We start from the raw sequence: 22,002 nt of genomic DNA, 5'->3' as shown, positions 1-22,002 counted from the left end.
TATGTGGTGCTGAGGAATTGAACCCAGGGCCTCATGCATGCAAGGCAAGCGCTCTACCACTGAGCCACCTTCCCAGCCCCTGATCATCTTTTTTATTTATTTTTATTTTTTTGTCAGTCGTGAGGCTTGAACTCTGGGCCTGGGCGCTGTCCCTCAGCTCTTCAGCTCAAGGCGAGCGCTCTACCACTTGAGCTAGAGCGCCACTTCCGGTTTTCTGGTGGTTTATTGGAGATAGTAGTCTCACGGTCTCTCCTGCCCGGGCTGGCTTTGAACCGCGATCCTCAGATCTCAGCCTCTTGAGTAGCTAGGATTACAGGCGTGAGCCACCGGCACCCGGCCTGATCATCTTTTTTAAGTGTATAATTCATTGGCTTTAATTACATTCATATTGTTGTGTTATCATCATCACTGTTGGGTTCAAAAATCATTTTATCTCACCCAGAAATTCCAGCCATTTAGCATAGCTTCTTCTTGTTCCCTCTCTCAGTCCCTTGTAAACTTTCATCTAGTATACCCTAGATGTTTAATGTAAATAATATTGCTCAATATTTATCTTTCAAGTGAGGCTTATTTCACTTAGTGTAATGACTTCAAGAGTCATCCATGCTGTACCATGAGTACTTCTTTTGCCAGCATTGGGGTTTGAACTTAGGGCACAATGCTTGCTAGGCAGCTATTCTACCTCATGATGTGCTTCTAGTACTCTTTTTTTCTTTTAAATTATTATTTTTTATAGCTTAATGATATTCCATATTTGGGTATGTGTATATGTGTGGCTTGAACTCAGGACCTTGAGTTCTTGCTCAGCTTTTTCCACTTGGATCTGGTGTTCTACCACTTAAGCCATACTTCTAGTTATGGTTTTTTTGCTTTGGGATTTGTCTACCCCAGTTGGTTTTGAACCTAGATTATCAATTCTAGCCTTTGAGTAGCTAGGATTATAGATTTGAGCCATCAGCTAACAGTCCATTTTTTGTTGTTCATATGTCCATATATTAGTTCATACTTGGTGGATTTCAGTTTGTTTTTTCAGAAGATAATAGCCATTCTAGTCATCTAAGACAATCAAAATTTTAACAGGCTGAGGAGAGAATTGTACTTATTTTAAAAGGATGTTTCCCCTTATATTAAAGCTTTATGAAGCAATAATCATAAGTTTGTCGGGGCTAATGGTATTCCCATAGTAATTTCACTAGTCTGAGTAGTTCATTTTTTAGGTTGTGATAAATTAAGAATAAAAATTTGACAAGGATAAGAGTTTTTAAAAATACAAAGAATAAACAGCAATAATTATGAATATTAATACCATCTTTCAATTTAGAATATAGTTTTTTATAAAAAATTTAAATTTCATTAGCTCAACAACTACTGTTTTGTGCAGTGCTTTGCTACATTTGAAGGATACAGAGTGAACAAGATTAACATAGTCATTGTCTTTGTGGAACTTAGATTTCGAAGGGGAAATAGCCACCAAACAAATAATTACACAATGGACAAGTTCCTCAAATTTTGAATACATTTAATAAAGTAATTTCTTTTTGTTTTGAAAATGTCACAGTCACTAACATTCTTAGAATCGAGGAAATACAGATATGCTTATTTATAACTGTTAAGTATTTTGGGAGACGAGTACACAGTTTTATTAGAGTATGCCACAGGAACTTGATATATTTGAGGGGTTTGGAAAGGCATCTTTGAGTACCCTTTGATGTGCTCTTGAAAGATGAATGAACTACTTAAGGAAATGGAGTTGATTAATATAGGGAAGAGCTTTCCAGCCAGAGGATAAAACTTTTTGAGAAGAGCTTTCCAGCTAGAGGATAAAAATTTTTGATAAGCTTTTGAGGCTGAAGAAGTATGGAAAGCTAAAGGACTAACAATAGCTAGTATTTTATATAGTTCTTACTATGTATCCACTTCAAATGAATTTAATCCTTATGTAGACTCTAGGGTTTTGACCTGTGTACTAAAAGCAATGAGGAAATGTTAAGGTTTTATGTAGGCGTGACATGGTCTGATTTGTAGTTTAGAAGGAACTTAATATAGGTTGTATGAGTATATTGCATTAGTAGTTGCAAGGAAGTGAGTCATGGATCATAGATGATTGAGGCTTGTGAAGGGTGCTGACAATAATGGTGATTAGATTAGAGAGGTAAGAAGTTGATAGTGGAGGGTTGATAGCAAAGGAGGGATGGCTTATACATCTAAATGAATAAGAGGGAACATTAGAATGGAGGAGGGAATACTATCAATGTATGTTGGCATATATCTATGTATGGTGCCTATGAGATATCTAAATGAAGATTTTGAAAATGGGGTTTGCGAGCTCAAAGGAAAAGTTTAGGCTGTAGGTAAGCATTTGAAACTTGTTAACATGTAAAAATAATGCAGCTCATTTTGGTAAGTATGGATGTAATCAACTAGAGAGGAAAATGGTAGACTTAGAGGAAATCATTTCTTGGAGGAGCCCTAAAGAGCTCCAGGATTTCAGTGTCAAATCTAGAATATTTTGTACTTCTAACATTTTTTGAATATTTTACATATTTAGTTCAGCTTGTTCTGTGGATATTGGATTTGTCTATAAAAGTTAGTTCCACAAGAGACAGAATTACCCTTATTTAAAATTTAAAAGTGCTCTCCCTGCTGGTACTTTAAACTTCATTAACAGGAGACAGGAGTCATTGTTTTCAGTCATGAAAAAAACTTATGTAGCACTTGTGTGTATTTCTGCTTAACTTGTTGACAAGGTCTTATAGATCAGTACAATAAAAAAATCCTCTTTTGCAATCCAGAACTTATTTTATATATATATATATATAATTTGTTTGTTTATTTATTTATTTATTTGTCTGTCATGAGGCTTGAACTCAGGGCTTGGGCGCTGTCCCTACGCTCTTCAGCTCAAGGCGAGTGCTCTACTGCTTGAGCCACAGCGCCGCTTCCTGTATTCTAGTGGTTTATTGGAGATAAGAGTCTCATAGACTTTCCTGCCCGGGCTGGCTTTGAACCACGATCCTCAGATCTCAACCTCCTGAGTAGCTAGGATTACAGGCGTGAAATATGTATGTGTGTATATATATGTATATATAATTGTAAAGATACTATACAGAGGAGTTACAGTTACATGAGTACATTAATGAGTATTATCGAGCATTGTTACCCCCTCCTTTGTTTCTCCCCCTACTATCCCTTCCCTCCCCACCTCCCCAACTCCTCCCTCCCCTGCCCCTGAAGTTGTAAAGTTCGTTTTCAACATAGTGACTTGTACTTCTCATTGTTAGTGGGTCAACCTGTATCCTGTTTCAGCATTTTGATATTTCAGTATTTACTATCTGACTTTTTTTTGCCAATCCTGGGGCTTGAACTGGGCTCTATTCCTGGGGCCAGGGCTCTATTCCTGAGCCTCTCTGTGCTCAAGGTTAGCACAATCTTACCACTTGAGACACAGTGCTACTTCTGGCTTTTTTCTATATATGTGGTACTGAGGAATCTAACCCAGGGTTTCCTGCATGCTAGGCAAGCATTCTACCACTAAGCCACATTCCCAGCCCTCCAGAACTTATTGTTCAGTATGACTTTTGATAAATGAAGCCAGGAATATGGTGATACCTAAAATGGTTAAAGAGATGGGGATCATGATAGCCACTAGGTTTGTTTCTAGGAGTTGGTCAACTCTTTTAAAGACAAAAAAGAAAAAAAAAAGAATTTTTCCATTTCTATCTAAATTATTTTCCTCATGGTATTTATTAGCCAAATCCTCTGAAAGAAAATCTATATTTGTTCTAGTTTTAGTCACTTATATTTTCTTCAGATGTTATTAGTTTAGGACCTTAGCCAACTCCTGTTGAGTACAGGACTTTTCCATGACTTTTCCTTTTGCCCACTCAATCTAAGGTAGAGCAAGTGGGAGATGTGGCTGAGACACAACTCCATCTCCTGTCCTCTGGAACCCTGAACAGCCTGGCTCTGGTCACTAGTTTGAGGTAGCCAAAGTAACTCCTGTTATTTCACTGTTTCTTGATTTTTTTTTTCTATCTGGAATGAAGGAAGGAATATTGTGTTCCAAGACTTGGTTTTGTCTGTTTGACTAAAGCTTTTGCTGTTATGATTATTGCTATAACTATGACTGTTTGGAAAGGCATTCAGATAGCAGACTATCTTTAACATAAATGTGATGTCATTGCTGACAGAGTCCTTTTGCTACCAAAAAAGACACTATTATTATATTTATTTTACTAAAACTATGACTTACATTTTCCCCTTTGGTTTGATATTATTTGCTTGTGTTCAGACCTCAGTTTTTAACTTTACATTTCCTTTCTCATCCCCAAAGAATATTTTTTGCTGTCAAAAAGTCTTTGAATAGAAGAAATATCTAATTGTCTGGCAACATGAAATGACTAGTCAAAATTTCTACATTTTACTACTAACATGTTGGCATTTATGTTCAGAAAAATTTAAATATTTGTTTTCAAGTACTGAAAGCTTTAAACAAGAAGTAAACACTAAGTTACACGATTTAATAAAAGAAAAATGGTATCTGAGTTTTTTTTATTAAAGGAAGTTGTTAGGAAATGAAGCAATAGTTTTTGTTAATTTGGAAATCATGGTAACAAAATAAATATTATGTTAGTCTTTCTCTTGGCCTGAGAGTTACAGAAAGATGAACAAAATTAAACATAGTAAATTCGGAGTCCTAGCTACTCGAATTAGTGTTTTTCTTGAGTGTTTCGGGGGTGGGGGAGCTGGGGCTTGAACTCGGGGCCTCATATTCTCACTTGGTTTATTTGCTCAAGGCTGACATTCTACCACTTGAGCAACACCTCCACTTATTAGTGATTCAGTTTAAAAAATTTTTGACTTCAAATTTCTTGAAGTTAAAACATAGTCTAAGCTGGGCACTGGTGGCTCATGCCTGTAATTCTAGCTATTGCAGAATATTAAGAGATGAAAATCTAGAAGGAATGAGTGTTTAGTGGTTTTAGAAATTCAGAAAAGAGAAAAGAGATAAATGTAGAAAACGTGTTTTTTCTATCATGTGAGCTGCTTTGGAGCAGAGATATAATACCTTACTCTGTATTTTTAGCTCCTAAGTAAGTGATTACATATAGACTCTTGTAAACATTGCCTGATTCTCTTGTTATAAGATTTAGGCATAAATGTAACAATGTGGAAAAAAAGCAATATTGTTGTTATCAGAGGGTAATCTGAATTAGAGTTAGAAGATTTTTATGTTTTATGTGATGCATCATGTTATTTCCTCATTTTATTTATTTGATACTCTGCTCATGGCCTGAAATTCATTTGTTGTTTTTTAGTACACACTAAAGCATGAAAGTTATGAGATGGCAAAAGGATTGTCTTTTTTTTTTTTTTGCCAGTCTTGGGGCTTGAACTCAGGGCACTGTCCCTGAGCTTCTTTTGCTCAAAGCTAGCACTCTACCTCTTGAGCCACTGCACCACTTCTGGCTTTTTCTGTCTGTGTGGTACTAAGGAATCGAACCCAGGGCTTTAAGCATGTTAGGCAAGTACTCTACCACTAAGCCACATTCCCAGCCCAGGATATAGTTTTAATACAAAGTAAGAAACCTATGATAGAGGCATAGACATATACTATTAATAGTATTATTCTGTGAAAGAAGGGATGGGGAAAATCATCACAGGAGGTAACATTTCACAGAAAGGAAGGGGAGCAATGGCTCAAGTCGTAGATCACCAGCTTTGAATGGAAAAAGCTAAGGAACAGTGTCCAGGCTCAGAGTTTAAGCCCCATCACTGACGACAAAAACAATTTTTAAAAAAAAGAAAGAAAAAAGAAAAGAATTGGAAAAAGCAGAGAAATCCTAGAATAAGTGGTGTTTGAAAAATACTCAAAAGAATTGACATTATATGGAGGCTGAATATTGACAATACCCAAAATGAAATGCCAGCTGGTTCTAACATATATTTGATTGTTTGTTTTTTTTGGTCCAGTCATGGGGCCTGAACTCTGGGCCTGGACATTGTCCCTCAGCTCTTCAGCTCAAGGCTAGCACTCTACCACTTGAGCCACAGCACCACTTCTGTTTTTTTCTTTTTTGCTTATGTGGTGCTGAGGAATCGAACCCAGGGCCTCATGCATGCAAGGCAAGTGCTCTACCACTGAGCCACCTTCCTAGCCCCTAACTTATATATTTGAATAGATTGGCAAAGAAATGCTGGAGAAAGAACAGTGTGAATGAGCTAAGTAAATCTGTAAAATGTATAATTAAGGTAAGCAGTTAGAGATAATGGCTAGATTTGAGATTTTGTTGAAGAAGTTGGCTGACAAAGTCAGTCAAACTTAATAATATATGCTATCTTTTCTCTTTATCCCCCTTTGGAAGTTATGTTTTGTTTTCTTATCCTTAAATCTAGTATATAGATTGTTTTGTTTTGTAAAGCTGAGTTTTATATTACTTTCAGGCGGAGGCAAGGCTAGCAGCAAAACGGGCTGCCCGAGCAGAAGCAAGAGATATACGTATGAGAGAACTGGAACGACAACAAAAAGAGGTAATGTGGAGGAATAACCGTGATCCCATATGTGTCTCCCTCTAGCCATACTGTCTACAAGGTGAATCTGGTTCTTTGAAACACCTTCATAGGTGGCTTTTAACAAGCCACTGTAGGAAAGCAAAATAAATGTAATGCTTGTTTTTATTTTTTGTTTTTTTCTGAGTAGGGTTTGGGGCTTGAACTCAGGGTCTGGGCACTGTCTCTGAGCTCTTTTTGCTCAAGGCTAGCGTTCTACCACCTTGAGCCACAGTGCTACTTCTGGTTTTCTGGGGGTTAATTAGAGATAAGAGTCTCAAGACTTTCCTGCCTGGTCTGGCTTTTAACGGTGATCCTCAGATCTCAGCCTCCCGAGTAGCTAGGATTATAGGTGTGACCCACCAGTGCCTGGCGCATAATGCTTATTTTAAATAACAGTGAACACATATATAAAACTCTTCCTATATATTTTGTTATAAATTGTTACATTGTTATAAATGCTTTACTTATATTAGCTAAAGTAGTTTTAGAGACAGCAAAACTACTTAGCATAACCCTAAATTTCCTAGAATTGTAAAGATATATACTATATATATGTATATATATATATACATCTATATCTTTATGTCTCTCTCTCTCTCTCTCTCTCTCTCTCTATATATATATATATACTATAAGATATATACTATAAAGCTTTGGTGGCTCATGCATGTTATCCTAGCTACTCAAGAAACAGATCTAAGGATTGTGGGTCGAAGCCAGACTAGGCAGAAAAGTCACTGTGAAGTGACTCTTATGTCCAATTAACTACTTAAAAACTGGAAGTGGTGCTGTAGCTCAAAGTGGTAGAACCTTGAGCAAAAAGAGTTCAGGGGCAGAGCTGAGTCCCTGAATTCAAGCCCCACAACTGACCAAAAGAAAAAAAAGCTCAAGGACAGTGCCCAGGGCCCGAGTTCAGGCCTCATGACTGGCACAATAAATAAAAATAAAAATTAAAAAATGTATACTATAAAACTACATATAATATACACATGGAATATAAACTAGATATTTATATAATATGATATGCATTCTATATAAATTTATATTGAATACAGTTTATTGAATTTGTATGTATGTGTATGTATGTGTGCATCAGAGAGATAGACTGACAGACAGTGGGAATGGGAAGGAAATTCCCAGAATGAACTGAGTCTTTTTTTCAGAGCGCCATCTATTTCTACTCTGAAAGTCATTGGATCTATATGGGATCCAGTATGTGCTTGCTCACTCGCCCTCCCTCCCTTCCTTCCATCTCTTTTTTCTTTCTCTGTTTCTCTCTTGTTGGTTATGGGGCTTGAATTCTGGGCCTGGATGCTGTTCCTCAGCTCTTCAGCTCAAGGCTAGCACTCTACCACTTGAGCCACAGTGCCACTTCTGGTTTTCTGGTGGTTTGTTGGAGGTAAGAGTCTCATGGACTTTCCTGCCTGAACTGGCTTTGAACTGGAATCCTCAGATCTCAGCCTCCTGATTAGTTAGGATTACAGGTGTGAGCCACCAGCACCTGGTTGCTTTTTCTTTTTAAATATACTAGTTTTTATGAAGACAGGAGAGGAAGGAATTAAAAAATGGTATATGAAATATTAAATAATATAGAAAGATTGAACAAGAGCACAAAAACTAAAGTCCTCAACTTGTAATCTTGAGTTCCAGCTGTCCTCCTTCAAAATGATCAACTTGAGGTTATTTTTTTTGTTTTGTTTTCTTTTTTTTTTTTTTTTTTTTTGCTGTCCGGGCTGGAATTCAGGGCCTGGGCACTCTCCCTGAGTGTTTTCAGCTTGAGGCTAGTGCTCTACCACTGGAACCACAGCCCACTTCTGATAAACATGTGTGCGTGCATGTGTGTGTGTGTGTGTGTGTGTGAGAGAGAGAGAGAGAGAGGGAGAGAGAAAGAGAGAGAGAGATTGAGATTACTTGGAGATTAAGATTATTTGGAGATAAGATTCTCACATACTTTCCTGCCCAGGCTGGCTTTGAACCCCAGTCGTCAGGTTCAGCCTCCTCAGTAGCTAGGATTACAGGTATGAGCCATTGGTGCCCAGATTAAAAATTTGGTAAGTGTTGTTGTGAATACTTTGTATACTGTCATGTTTATGATATGAACATGAATTCCACTTGCAATGTTACATTCCCCACTGTGAATCCTTCATTCCTGTGTGGCAATATATATTGTGACTCTTCTGGCTTGAGTGAAGCAGAACTGGATTTTTGAATGGGAAATCTTGATAGGATATGTTCAAATCAAGGCAGGAACATCACAATGAACTGCAGCTTAGCTGAAACTTATTATAATTTTGAAGCATATTTAGTAATGTAGAAAAATATTTATGTAAGAAAATGGAAGACAAAATCCTATTTTATGTTTACAAATTTAAAAAAGGATCAAAAACTACTAGAAAGAAGTGATTACTACTAATACTTTTGTTGGTTTTAATTTCCTCATTCTTTTCTGTAGTTTACTGATTTTTAGTATATTTTATTATCAGAAAGCAGCAAAAGTGTTTAAGTAGTAGACATATGGAAATTGGACTGATAAAAATGAAATACTCTCTTTTACCCCTTCTTTCCAACATTAACTTGGCCTGAAACTTCTCATTAAAGTAATTACCTTAAATATAGTTTCAAATATTTAATTTAGTTCTTGGCTTATAATGTAAATGTTGCCATCCATTGTCTTTCACTCATAAAAAGTAAATGAGGGGGCTGGGAAGTTGGCTCAGTGGCATGCCTTGCATGCATGAGGCCCTGGGTTCGATTCCTCAGCACCACATAAGCAAAAAGCAAAAAGCCGGAAGTGGTGCTGTGGCTCAAGTGGTAGAGCACTAGCCTTGAGCTGAAGAGCTGAGGGACAGCGCCCAGGCCCAGAGTTCAGGCCCCACAACCAGACCAAAAAAAAAAAAAAGTAAATGAGATGGCTCTATTTGTGGTCTTCTAAATTTCAGAGAATAATGTATCTTTTTATTATTGAACATATTTAGCCTAGTCTTTCCCTACATTTTAGAAGTGTGGCTTTGAGTGACCTACCCTTGTTCTCTAGAGCAAATCTGTATTACTAAATTTAAGAATTTTTAAAAATATATAATATGTTGAAAACCATTTTCTGAAACCTTTGCATTTATAGACCTCTCATCCTTCCTTTGACCGGAAATGGGGGCAGATTCAGAAGTGGCTGGTAGGCCAGGAATGCCTATCTTGCATGTTGTGATAAGTTGCTGAAATAATGCAATTTTGAAGTAAATATTGACTAACAGTTTGTGAACTAGGAGTGTTTGGCTTGTGTGAACTTAAAGTTCAGAGTGTATCTATCTTGTATTGTACAAATGTGTACTTGGAGTCCATCCATTTGGACTCCAAATTTGGATCTATCCCATCTGTTGGGATCAGAAGCCCTTGCTGATAGAGATTGAGTAAATAAATATGTTGTTTTCTTTTTATAGATTTATTCTTTTCTTCTTCAATTCCTACCTTCCCCTTCATCCTTCCTCCTTTGTATTTTTTTGATAGTACTCGTGTTTGAACTCAGCCTTTTGTTTTTTGGCAAGATGCTCTACTGCTGAGTCAGAAGAGCCCTTTTTGTGCTGCTTATTTTTGAGATAGGTCTCACTCCTGCCTGAGTGTATGTCTGCCTATTTTTGGACTCATAGGTAGGATGACAGGCATGTTTCACCATGCCTTCTTGTAGATGGAATTACAGGCACATTTTACCTTTCCTGGTCTATTTTATTGAATTAACATCTTGAGGACTTTTCTGTGTAGGCTGGCCTAGAATCGCAGTCCTCCAGTTCTCAGCCTCTCATGAAGCACGGGTAACAGGTTCATTTCTCTGTAGCTGGCTATGGGTTGAGAAGGCCTTAGGATCTTTTCTGCCCCATCAGGCTTCAAACTTGAATTCTTCTGTTTTTCAGAATTACAGTTGTGAGCCACAGGGTACCTGGCCTTTCTTTCCATTAAGAAAAAAAAGAGAGAGGGAAGGGGGAGGGAGAGGAGAGAGAGAGAGACCTCCAAGGAACAGAGACCACAGAGATGATCTAAGTTATCCATTTCTCTTACTATTTCAACTCTATCAACTCCTTCATAAGTCCTTTACTAGCACAACCTAATTTTTAGCTATAAAAGCAAATTGTAAACTAAATAGAATGTTATTGTGGATAAATCTTAAATTTGACTTTCTTTTTTCAAAGTTGGTAAGTTCTTTAACTTCCTAATTGCAGGATTTTGAATTTAGTATGTGACTAGATGTAGGAAGTAGAGTATGAAACCTTAAAATCTGTGCAAAAATTTGAAATGATCTATTTTTTAGGGGAAATCTCCACAAGTATTTTTATTACCAGATTCCCAAAAGGTTAAGAACCATTTGTCTTAATTGCTGTTGAACAAGCAGCTCATGGACTACTCTAGGAAGGGAATAACCAGGGTTATGATATTTATGACTGGGGCTGGGAAGGTGGCTCAGTGGTAGAGCGCTTGCCTTGCATGCATGAGGCCCTGGGTTCAATTCCTCAGCACCACATAAGAAAAAAGCCAGAAGTGGCGCTGTGGCTCAAGAGGTAGAGCGCTAGCCTTGAGCTGAAGAGCTGAGGGACAGCACCCAGGCCCAGAGTTCAGGCCCCATGACCGGATCAAAAAAAAAAAAAGATATTTATGACAGTGGTAATGCTTAAATTTGAGATTTTGTCATAGTTGTCATAATTATAACATTTTAGGAAAGAGAAAAAGATGCTTGGTAACTTAAAATTAAGTGATTCTTCATGTAAATGTTGCTTTGGAGTAAAATTTGTTTTATGTAACTGGATTATATTATTGATGATACATTAAGAGTATTTTCTATGAGTAAGAGAAATCACTTGAAGCCTAGTGGTGGTTCAGTCATTCATCTTATTCGCCACATAGAAGGATTATATTGGGAGGATTGTAATTTGAGGCCAGCCTGGATAGAAATGAGACCCCCTTTTCAACTAAAGGTATAGTAGTGCACATCTGTTATCCTAGAAATGATGGGAGCCTGAAATAGGCAGATAGCAGATTCAGCTAGGACTGGAGACCTTTAATAAAGTATTTTTTGAGTGTTTCTAACATAATAAAAATTTGTTTTGAGCTTGATTTACTATTTTGCATGAACATATATTTTTCAAATTTCTGTTCAGAATGGTAGACATTAACGTGTAGATAATTAAATTAAAATTGACTAAAATTAAATATAATTTAGTTTCTCAGTTGCACCTCCAGCATTTCAAGTGCTCAATAGCCCTATGTGGTTAGTGGAGCACCATATCAGAGAGAGCGCATATAAGGGATATTTCTGTTGTCACAGAAAGTGCTATTGAATAGCTTATTTATGACTTGTTTCAGCTAGGTGACTCACATGGAATTTACATTTTACTGCCGTAGTCTACTGAAGTCTTCTTAGGCCAAATACATTGAAATTAAAAGCTGTTTAATGTATATCAGCATTTAATAAGGTATTTTAATTTAGAATTTTTTTTTTTGGGTCCGTTCGTGGGGCCTGAACTCTGGGCCTGGGCGCTGTCCCTCAGCTCTGCAGCTCAAGGCTAGCACTCTACTGCTTGAGCCACAGCACAGCTTCTGGCTTTTTCCTTTTTGCTTATGTGGTGCTGAGGAATCGAACCCAGGGCCTCATGCATGCAAGGCAAGTGCTCTACCACTGAGCCACCTTCCCAGCCCTAGAATTTTTTTTTTTAAACACAAGATTTTTTTTAGTGGTATTGGGGCTTGAACTCAGGGTTTTGTACTTACTTGTTAAGCCCTCAGTCTTTTTTTTTTTTTTTTGTCAGTCGTGGTGCTTGAACTCTGGGCCTGGGTTTGGGCACTGTTCCTGAGCTCTTCAGCTCAAGGTAAGCACTCTACCACTTGAGCCACAGTGCCACTTCTGGTTTTCTGGTGGCTTATTGGATACAAGAGTTTCATGGACTTTCCTGCTGGGGCTGGGTTTGAACTGTGATCCTCAGATCTAGCCTCCTGAGTAGCTAGGATTTTAGGTGTGAGCCACCAGCACCCGGCTCAGTCTTTGTTTTTTAAACAAACTTACATAACTTTACATATATATATATAATGTTCTTTTTCTTTTTTCTTTTTTTGGCTTGAACTCAGGATCGGGGTGCTGTCCCTGAGCTTCTTTGCTTAAGGCAGCACTCTACCAGTTGAGCTACAGCGCCAGTTGGAGCTTTTTCTGAGTAGTTTATTGAAGATAAGAGTTTCACAGACTTTCCTGCCCAAGCTGGTTTTGAACTGCGATCCTAAGATCTCAGCCTCTTGAGTAGCTAGGATTACATGTGTGAGCCACAGGCGTCCAACTCAAAATATGTATTTCTTCTTAGTAGTTTTGTTATATTAACAACAGTTAAGTCTCATTCCTTAGTAGTTCTATTAACTTCCTAGAACGGTGGGACAAAAAAAGTTTTTTTTTAATGAGCACAAAATTTTAACTTTTTTTGTAGCAATATATAATTTCCTTAAATACATCTATTACATTTCCTGCCTTGCATAAATTAACATTCACAGAGAAAGGAAGATATATGCATCATAGATAGCATGTTGCTAAAGGCTGTGGCTGGTTGTTGCCATGGGATCTCTAATGGCTTGTGAGAACAAAATTGAAGACTTTGACAGCTCAGATAAGCACAACACCTGAAGCAGCTAAACATGACTTTTCTATAATGTATTATCAGCCCCTGGACTAGAAGCCTTTAGTTAGAGTACTGGTTTCTCTTAAGATTCCTGGTAGTGTGATAATAAAGAGTATCTGTGTATGTCTAGAGCTTTATTTCAGACTAAGATCTAATATATATAACTGCTAAAACAGTCTTATCTAAGTATCAGTCTGTGGTGTTGGAAGAGAAACATCACATGAAGGAAGAGGCAGGCAGAAAGACAAGTTATTTTAATTGAAAATAGCTCGGCAAGTAGAAACTTCTTTGCTAATGTTATGTCTAGTGTTCAGCTATAATGATAGATAATCAATAAAAAGCTGAAATTTTTTACAAAATAAGCATTTACCTTTTATTTTGGCTGTATTGGGGTTTGAACTTGGCCTTGTGTTTGCTAGGCAGGCAGTCTACAAATGTACCAAGCATCTACATTTAATGCGGAGCTCAATTATCTGTTAAGCATAATGGTTTATATTTATCTTGGTATATTGTACCTTCTTGGATGGATATATATATATATATATATATATATATATATATATTATATAATACAATCATTGCTCAGCCATACATACAACTGATAAAATAAAAACATTGTGAGGGGCTGGAAAGGTGGCTCATTGGTAGAGTGCTTGCCTTGGATGCATGAGGCCTTGGGTTCGATTCCTCAGCACCACATAAGCAGAAAAAGCCGGAAGTGGTGCTGTGGCTCAAGTGGTAGAGCGCTAGTCTTGAGCTGAAGAGCTGAGGGGTAGTGCCCAGACCCAGAGTTCAGGCCCCACAACCGGCAAAAAAACAAAACATTGTGAAGATTATTTCTACTTTCTTTCTTTCTTTTTTTTTTTTGTCGGTCGTGGGGCTTGAACTCTGGGCCTGGGCGTTGTCCCTCAGCTCTTCAACTCAAGGCGAGCGCTCAACCACTTGAGCTACAGCGCCACTTCCTATTTCTACTTTCTTTCTAACCAAAGCATGCAAGTGCTTTTTGAAGCTGTCTGTACATACTTGTTCTAAAAAATGTATATTGCCATGCTGCTGAGTATTCTTGTTTCCTTGTTCAGCGGAGTAGCTGTCTGTTCATTGATTAACCTTGCGTGAATTTTCTCCTTTCTCAGGAAGAATCGGAAAGGGCCAGGTATTCCCACCGGTCTAGTCATCATCGTCCTTATCTGGTTTGTAATAACCTATAAACTTGCCCCTACTATTTTTCCTCATTGACTTAGTGAAACCACTCACAAACTTTTACTATTGTTTTATTTTTATTTTTATCAGGGAGTTCAGGATACATTGTCCATTCGAAGTCTTGGCAGCCACTGGGTTGGTATTTGTTTAAAAACTTCAATAGCAAAGCTTATATGTGTGAGCTTTCTTCAGAATCAACAGTACCTGAACAATTGGACAGTGCTTATTTTTTGGCTTTATGAAAAATGTAGAAAATAATCCCAAAGATATTTATTTGGGAACTGATGATTTTTCTCTAATTATTAAAATCTTGAATATTTTCATTTATTATGTTCATTCTCTTTTTTTATTGAAGGACTTTTGATTTCAGAACAATCACAAAATAATAAGATTGATTTTATAGAATAACAGCTGCTTGGTTCTAATTTAGATTTACACTATATTAATATCTTTAAAAGCTTAATAAATAAGTAATTTTGGGGCTTTCTGGATGAATTACAATTTTATTACATGGAAAGATTGAATTATTGATTTGAAAATTCTTTGCTTGTTATATGCATTGGAATTATGCTTTGATGTTTTGAGTAACATTTTATTGAATATTCTAGTTTTTAGCATAGCTTGTTATTTAAAGATAAAAGAGAATTTGCTTTTTAAAGGTTTACATATTGTGATTTCTCTCTGTCTCTTTCTCGCTCACACTCTCTTTCTCTCTCTCTCTCTTTTTGGTGCCAGTCCTGGGGTTTGAACTTAGGGGTTGAGCATTCTCCCTGAGCCTTTTTGCTCAAAATTAGCACTCTACCACTTAACCCACTACTCCACTTCTAGCTTTTTGGTCCTTAATTGGAGATAAGAATCTCACAGACTTTACTGCTTAGGTTGGCTTCAAACCATGATTCTTAGAACTCAGCCTCGAGTAGCTAGGATTACAGAAGTGAGCCACTGCACTTGGTGATTTCTCATTTCTTTAAAAAAAAATCATTCAGTAAACTTTAAAGAAATATTTTTTTTTCCGACCATGGGACTTGAACTCAGAGCCAGAGCATCGTCCCTGAGCTTTTTGCTCAAGATTAGTACTCTACCACTTTGAGCCATGACTCCACTTCCATTCTTTTTTTTTTTTTTGGTCTTCTTCTTTTTTTTTGGGGGGTTGATCGTGGGGCTTGAACTCTGGGCTTGGGCACTATCCCTCAGCTCTTCAGCACAAGGCAAGCTCTCTACCACTTGAGCCACAGCGCCACTTCCGGTTTTCTGGTGGTTTATTGGAGGTAAGATTCTCACTGACTTTCCTCCTGGGGATGGCTTTGAACTGTAATCCTCAGATCTCATCCACCTGAGTAGGGAGGATTAATTACAGGCGGGAGCCGCTGGTGCCTGGCTGTGTGGAGTCTTTTGAGGAACCTCCATACTGCATTCCAGAGTGGTTAAACAAGTTTACAGTCCCACCAACAATGCAGTAGGGTTCCCTTTTTGCCACATCCCCTCCAACATCTGTTGTTATTAGATTTCTTGATTATAGCCGTTCTAACTGCTGGGGTGAGGTGGAATCTTAATGTTGTTTTGATTTCCATTTCTTTTATGGCTAGAGAAGTTGAGCATTTCTTCATGTGTCTATTGACCATTCTTATTTCCTCTTCAAAGAAGTTTCTCTTTAAGTCTTTAGCCCACTTATCAAAATCAGGCAGTTGTTTCTTTGAGGATTAACTAAAGAAGTGAAGTGCCTCTGTGATGAAAACTTTAAAATCCTGAAAAAGGAAATTAAAGCAGAACTAAGGAAGTGGAAAACCTCCCAGGCTCCTGGATTAGGAGGATTAACATCGTGAAAATGGCAATATTGCCAAAGGCTATCTACAAATTCAATGTGATACCTATCAATATCCCAACCTCATTCTTCAATGAAATAGAAGAAGCAACCTCAAAATTCATATGGAACAATAAAAGACCCCCAAATAGCAAAAACAATCCTTAGCAGAAAGAACAGTGCTGGAGGAATATCATTACCAAACTTCAAACTCTACTACAAAGCCATAGTAATCAAAACAGCTTGATACTGGTACAAGAGCAGACCTGAGGACCCAGAAATAAATCCACAGACCTATAGCCACCTAATCTTCGATGAGGGAGCCAAAAAAATAGAATGGAAGAAAGACAGCCTCTTCAGTAAATGGTGCTGGCAAAATTGGTTAAACACTTGTAGAAAACTAAATCTAGATTCTTATATATCACCCTACACCAGAATCAACTCCAAATGGATCAAAGACCTCGAAGTCAAAGCAGACACCCTGAAAACATTATAAGGATTAAGAGAAATTCTAGGGCTCCTTGGCACAGGCCAGAATTTTCGAAATTTTCTTAATAAAGACCCAGAAACAACAAATCAAAGAAAGGTTGGACAAATTGGATTGCATGAAACTGCAGAGTTTCTGCATGGCAAAGGACATAGCTAACAAGATCAATAGAAAGCCCACGGATTGGGAGAGGATCTTCACTAGCCATACAATGGACAAGGGTCTCATCTAAAATATTCTTAGAACTCAAAAAATTAAATCCCCCATCTTTGCCTCCTAGCCTCCTGAGTATTGTGTTTCACTTTCTGTCTCTCTCCCCCTTTTCCTCCTCCCCCTCTCGCCCTCTTCCCCTCTCCCCCTCTTCCCCTCTCCCTCTCTCCCTCTCCCTCCCTCTCTTCCTCTCTCCATCTCTCTCTCCCTCCCTCACCCTCTCCCTCCCTCACCCTTCCCTCTCTCTCCCTTATTCTCCCCCCCTCCCTCTACCCTCCTTCCCCTTTCCCCCCTTTCCTCTTACCCCTCTTACCCTGCTCTTGTTAGGGTATGAAAGGCTTAAGATGTAGCCAGTATAGAACACTTGTCTTGTATGTGCCTGGTCCAGGTTCCATCCCTGTACTACAAAAAGAAAAAGATGAGTATGAGAACTTGAAGATTAATAAGTTTTACACCCTATAAGATAGTATTTTACTATCTGTGAGTTTATGTATTAAATATACTAAAGATGTTTAGGCTTTGCTAGAAGTAAAGCTGAAAGCTTACTGTTAACATTATTTCAAAGAAATACTGTTGTTAATTTTTAAGTACTTACCAGACTCTTTGTTTGTGTACCAGGGGTTGGACTTGAATAGGCTAAACATACTCTACCACTGAATTATATCCTTAGCCCCTGATTAATTGCTTTTTGAAATAACATTATCATTTCCATTAAGCTGAATTTTAAGTCAACTTTTATCCTCAGTAAAAATGATGGACTAATATATTGTTCTAAAATTTTTTACATTTAAACATGTAATTATAAGGTTCTATTATTTGCTAGTTATTTTTAATTTAATTTTTTTGTGCTCTTGGCTGTTTTTGCTCAAGGCTGGCACTCTACCACTTGAGCCATACTTTCACTTCCTGTCTTAAAATTTTTTTATGAGCTATGTATTAAAAGTTATTAAACAAGCTGGGTGCTAGTGGCTTACGCCTGTAATCATAGCTATTCAGAAAGCTGAGATCTGAGGATCACAGTTTGAAGCCAGTCCTGGCAGGAAAGTCTGTAAGACTCTTAACTCCAATCAACCACCAGGAAACTGGAAATGGATCTGTAGCTCAAAGTGGTAGAGCATCAACCTTGAGCAAAAAGAAAAGCCCAGGGACAGCTCCCAGGCCCAGTTCAAGCCCCATGACTAACTAAAAAAAAAGTCCTTAAACATTCAGAACATTTATTTGGTATATGAGCAATAGTGGTATCTGGCTATTAATCAGATACATTTATGGTTTTATGACTTATTTTTAGTGTGTTGAATTTTCCTTTTGTCTAGTTAGCATTCAGATATTACTTTGTTGAAAGTAACTTGCCAGACACTATTTGGGCTACAAACATTTCCTTAAAGAATAAAATGCTATACTTACCTCAAGTGATTTTACAGCTGGGTAAGAAAAGAGTGAGGAGTATAAGAAAAATGTCAAAGTCACTATCTGCCTAATTGTAGGTGACTATAGAGGTGAGATTGATCCCTGCTCTATTGACAAAGCCTCTTAACTCAAAAGAATATGATGAGCCGTACACTCGTGGCTCATGCCTGTAATCCTAGCTATTCAGGAGACTGAGATCTAAAGATCACAGTTTGAAGCCAGCCAGAAAAGTCTGTGAGACTTACTCCCGAAAAAGCTGGAAGTGGAGCTGTAGCTCAAATGGTAGAGTGCCCAGCCTTAAGCTAAAACAAAAACAAAACCACACAAAAAACTAAGAGACAGCACCCAGGCCCTGAGTTCAAGCCCCAGCACTAGTATTTTAAAAACAACAAAAGACTTATGAATTGGTATAAAGAATAAATTGATTTTCTGCGAGGAAAATGCAGCAATAATAACAGAATGGGGTCTTACAAATATCAAGTTTTAATACTTAATATCGGTTGTGTGAATTTTTTGGGTAATTTTACCAGGAACTATACACCAAGTAACTATACCAAGAAAATAAGAAGGTGGTGGTCGGGGATGCTCAGTGGGAATAAGTGAGGTGAATTTGATCAGAGTATATTATATGCATGTGTGGAACTATGATAATGTAACCCAGTTGTGCAGCAAATATATACAAATAAAAATATACAACAAAAGAAATAGCTTTTATTTTGAAAAACATCTTACAAATGCTTGGTCACTGGTTTGTATACTGAAAGAGAAGACATTAAGGTAGAGTACTAAAATTAGAAAATAATGAAATGGTTTTGAATCACAGTGAGGACAATTTTTCTTTTTGGCCAGTCCTGGGGCTTGAATCCTGCCTGGGCTGAGGAGCTATCCCTGAGCTTCGTTTGCTCAAGGCAAGTACTCTACCACCTGAGGCACAGTGCCACTTCTGGCTTTTTTTGAGTAGTTTATTGGAGATAAGAGTCTCATGGAGCTTCCTGCCTGGGTTGGCTTTGAACTGTGATCCTCAGATCTCAGCCTCCTGAGTAGCTAGGATAATAGGCATGAGCCACCAGCTGTTTCTTTTTGGCAGAGATTTTTAAAAAAACTGATCATCTATCTATCTCTCTATCTCTCTCTCTATCTCTCTCTCTCTCTATCTCTCTCTCTATCTATCTATCTATCTATCTATCTATCTATCTATCTATCTATCTATCTATCTATCTATCTATCTATCTATCTATCTATCTCTATTTTGTCTGTTTCCATCCATCAATCTAGTTGCTACTTATGTGGTATCTATCTCCATCCATCAATCTAGTTGCTATTTATATGGTATTAATATAATGATATTAATATAATTTTGACATGTAATTTTTAAAACATACTTACAATTTTTATTTTGTTATCTACTATACTGTTTTAATTTCTGAAGAGCTCATCAAAGGATATTCCTGGGACACATTGGAGCAGAGCCAGTATACCCAAAAGGAGAGATGTGATGGTGTGTAGTGAAGAAAAATGTATTGAGTTTCATGCACTTATTGTTGATTTTCAGTGTCCTTGATGATTGTTTAACAGGCACAGTCTACTAAAAACTGACCCTTTCTAGACTTTATAGCTTGCATGTTGTACTTTACTTTTTTTTCTTCATATTCTAGGGCTTTCACAGAAAGCTTCATGTTTGTTAGTTAGGTGCTCAGCCACTTGAGCCATTCTGTCAACTACTTTTTTTTTCCTGTTTTGTTTCCCTGTGAATACCTTTAGGCAAGTTTGTTAGAGTTAACTTTTTTTTTTTTCATGTCTTTCTTTTTTGTTGCCAGTATTGGGGCTTGAACTCAGGGCATGGGTGCTGGTCCCAAGCTTTTTTGCTCAAGACTGAGACTATACCACTATGGTCTTTCTACTTGTGCTTCCCTGTATTGCTGGGAATGACAGCTGTGTATCACTGTGCCTAGTCTTTGTGCTTCTTTAGTAGCTGTTCTACCATGCCTAGCCATTGAGATAGATTGAGTTTTGTCCCATCACACCCCTTTACTAGCCTGCAATTCCTTTTCCTCTTCCAAGGAAGTGTTCCTATTTTGATTCTGCAATTATTCTCTTTAAAGTTTTATTGTGTTATTTGTTCTTGCCTCATTGGCTGTGTATTCCTTGCTTTTCTCTTTTTTTTAATTGTGGAAAGTGATGATGCAGAATAACATCTAGTGACATCTTTGATTATAGAATATTTAGAGTGGCTTGTGCTACAGTGTACTAAGATGTTACAGTAATCTTTTAATTTTTAAGTTTTTTTGTTGATACTACATTTGAACTCAGGGTCCCACATTTAGTAGGCAAGCGTTTTACTACTTAGGCAGTACTTCCAGTTCATATTAGTACTGGAAAAAAAAAGGAGGGGTAAGATTGGAGACATACCAGTGTTTTTTAGAGGATTCTTGCTATGATGCTCAGGCTGGTCTCAAACTTGAAAATTCTTCTCTCAGCCTCCAGAGTAGCAGGAACTATAGGTATAGACCACCATGTCCGACACTCTATATAAAGTTTTATTTATTCACCTCATTCATTCATTTCATTCATTCACTTATTCAGTATTGGGGCTCCAACCCAGGACCTATGCAGGTGCTTTACCACTTGAGCCATGCCCCCAGCCCTCACATGCAGGTTTTTTTGTTGTTGTTGTTGGTGGTGGTCATGGGGCCTGAACTCTGGGCCTGGGCACTGTCCCTCAGCTCTACAGCTCAAGGCTGGTGCTCTACCACTAGAGCCACAGCTCCACTTCCTGCTTTTTCTGCTTATGTGGTGCTGAGGAATCGAACCCAAGGCAAGCACTGAGCCACCTTCCTAGCCCCCTCACATGCAGTTTAAACATACAATTTAGTAATAATTAATAATAGGAAGGATTAGGAAGAAGCATTTTTATTTCAAATTTAATAGCTTTTGTGATTAATGGTTTTTGCATTTAAAGTAGTGCTATATTTTTAATAATTGCTAATGTTCTTTTTATTTGTATCCTGACTTTAGAAATAAAATCAACTTTTGCATTTTTCTGAATTCCAGTATGATAATCTCAAGGATAGATCAAGAGTTTCATCATTTGTATGTAGTGCATGACCTTAAGCATGGACTTTTACCTATTGCTAATCAGATTATGACTAACTTTATTCATGGGTTTTGTTACAGTTTTTGGAGGAAAATGTGTGACTAATAAGGCAACAACTATTGTTTTGTAATTTTTTTATTGTGATTGTGATTACATAAATTTGACAGTATTGTGAGATAGTGATACTTAAAGTCAAACACATCCTAACCTGCATGGGGCAGATTGTCTTTAATCGTGGTCTATAAAGTTTGTGAATTCTGTGAGCTTTGACAATACAGTTATTTCTTCCACATAGGGTGGTGATATCTACAATTATTTCCTTTTACTCAGTGTCAGCTGTACCCTCTTTTCCTCTCATTCTTGTTTTGCAATTTTGGCATAATTTGTGATTTGGATAATTTCCCTTTAGAATTTTAGAATCAGCGTTGAAGATATGGTTTAGTGGTAGAGTGCTTTACCTAACATGTGTGTGGCTGCAGGTTTGATCCCCAGCACTAGTAGTGAAAATCCCCCAAAATCCCCAGCAAAACTTTAAAATGGAAAGAAGTCTAATGTAAGAGCTAGAACTTCAGGGTTAGATGAATTATTTGCTTACCTGGTAGAGTGCTTT

General features: G+C 37.5%; 1 protein-coding gene across 1 annotated transcript in view; it reads left to right on the top strand.

Annotated features, from left to right (window-relative positions):
• The window catches only part of Lrrfip2 (leucine rich repeat (in FLII) interacting protein 2), a 122,163-nt gene that overhangs the window by 37,085 nt on the left and 63,076 nt on the right, over positions 1-22,002 (top strand). Inside the window, exons 4-8 of the mRNA XM_013027033.1 lie at positions 6,445-6,531; positions 9,671-9,721; positions 14,327-14,383; positions 14,484-14,528; positions 21,350-21,388. Of these exons, the coding sequence (XP_012882487.1) occupies positions 6,445-6,531; positions 9,671-9,721; positions 14,327-14,383; positions 14,484-14,528; positions 21,350-21,388 (279 nt within the window). The remainder of the gene's footprint in view (positions 1-6,444; positions 6,532-9,670; positions 9,722-14,326; positions 14,384-14,483; positions 14,529-21,349; positions 21,389-22,002) is intronic.

Source organism: Dipodomys ordii, unplaced genomic scaffold (assembly GCF_000151885.1).
Source record: "Dipodomys ordii isolate 6190 unplaced genomic scaffold, Dord_2.0 Scaffold99, whole genome shotgun sequence".
Taxonomy (NCBI): Eukaryota; Metazoa; Chordata; class Mammalia; order Rodentia; family Heteromyidae; genus Dipodomys; species Dipodomys ordii.
This window is presented reverse-complemented; position numbering and strand designations above follow the sequence as displayed.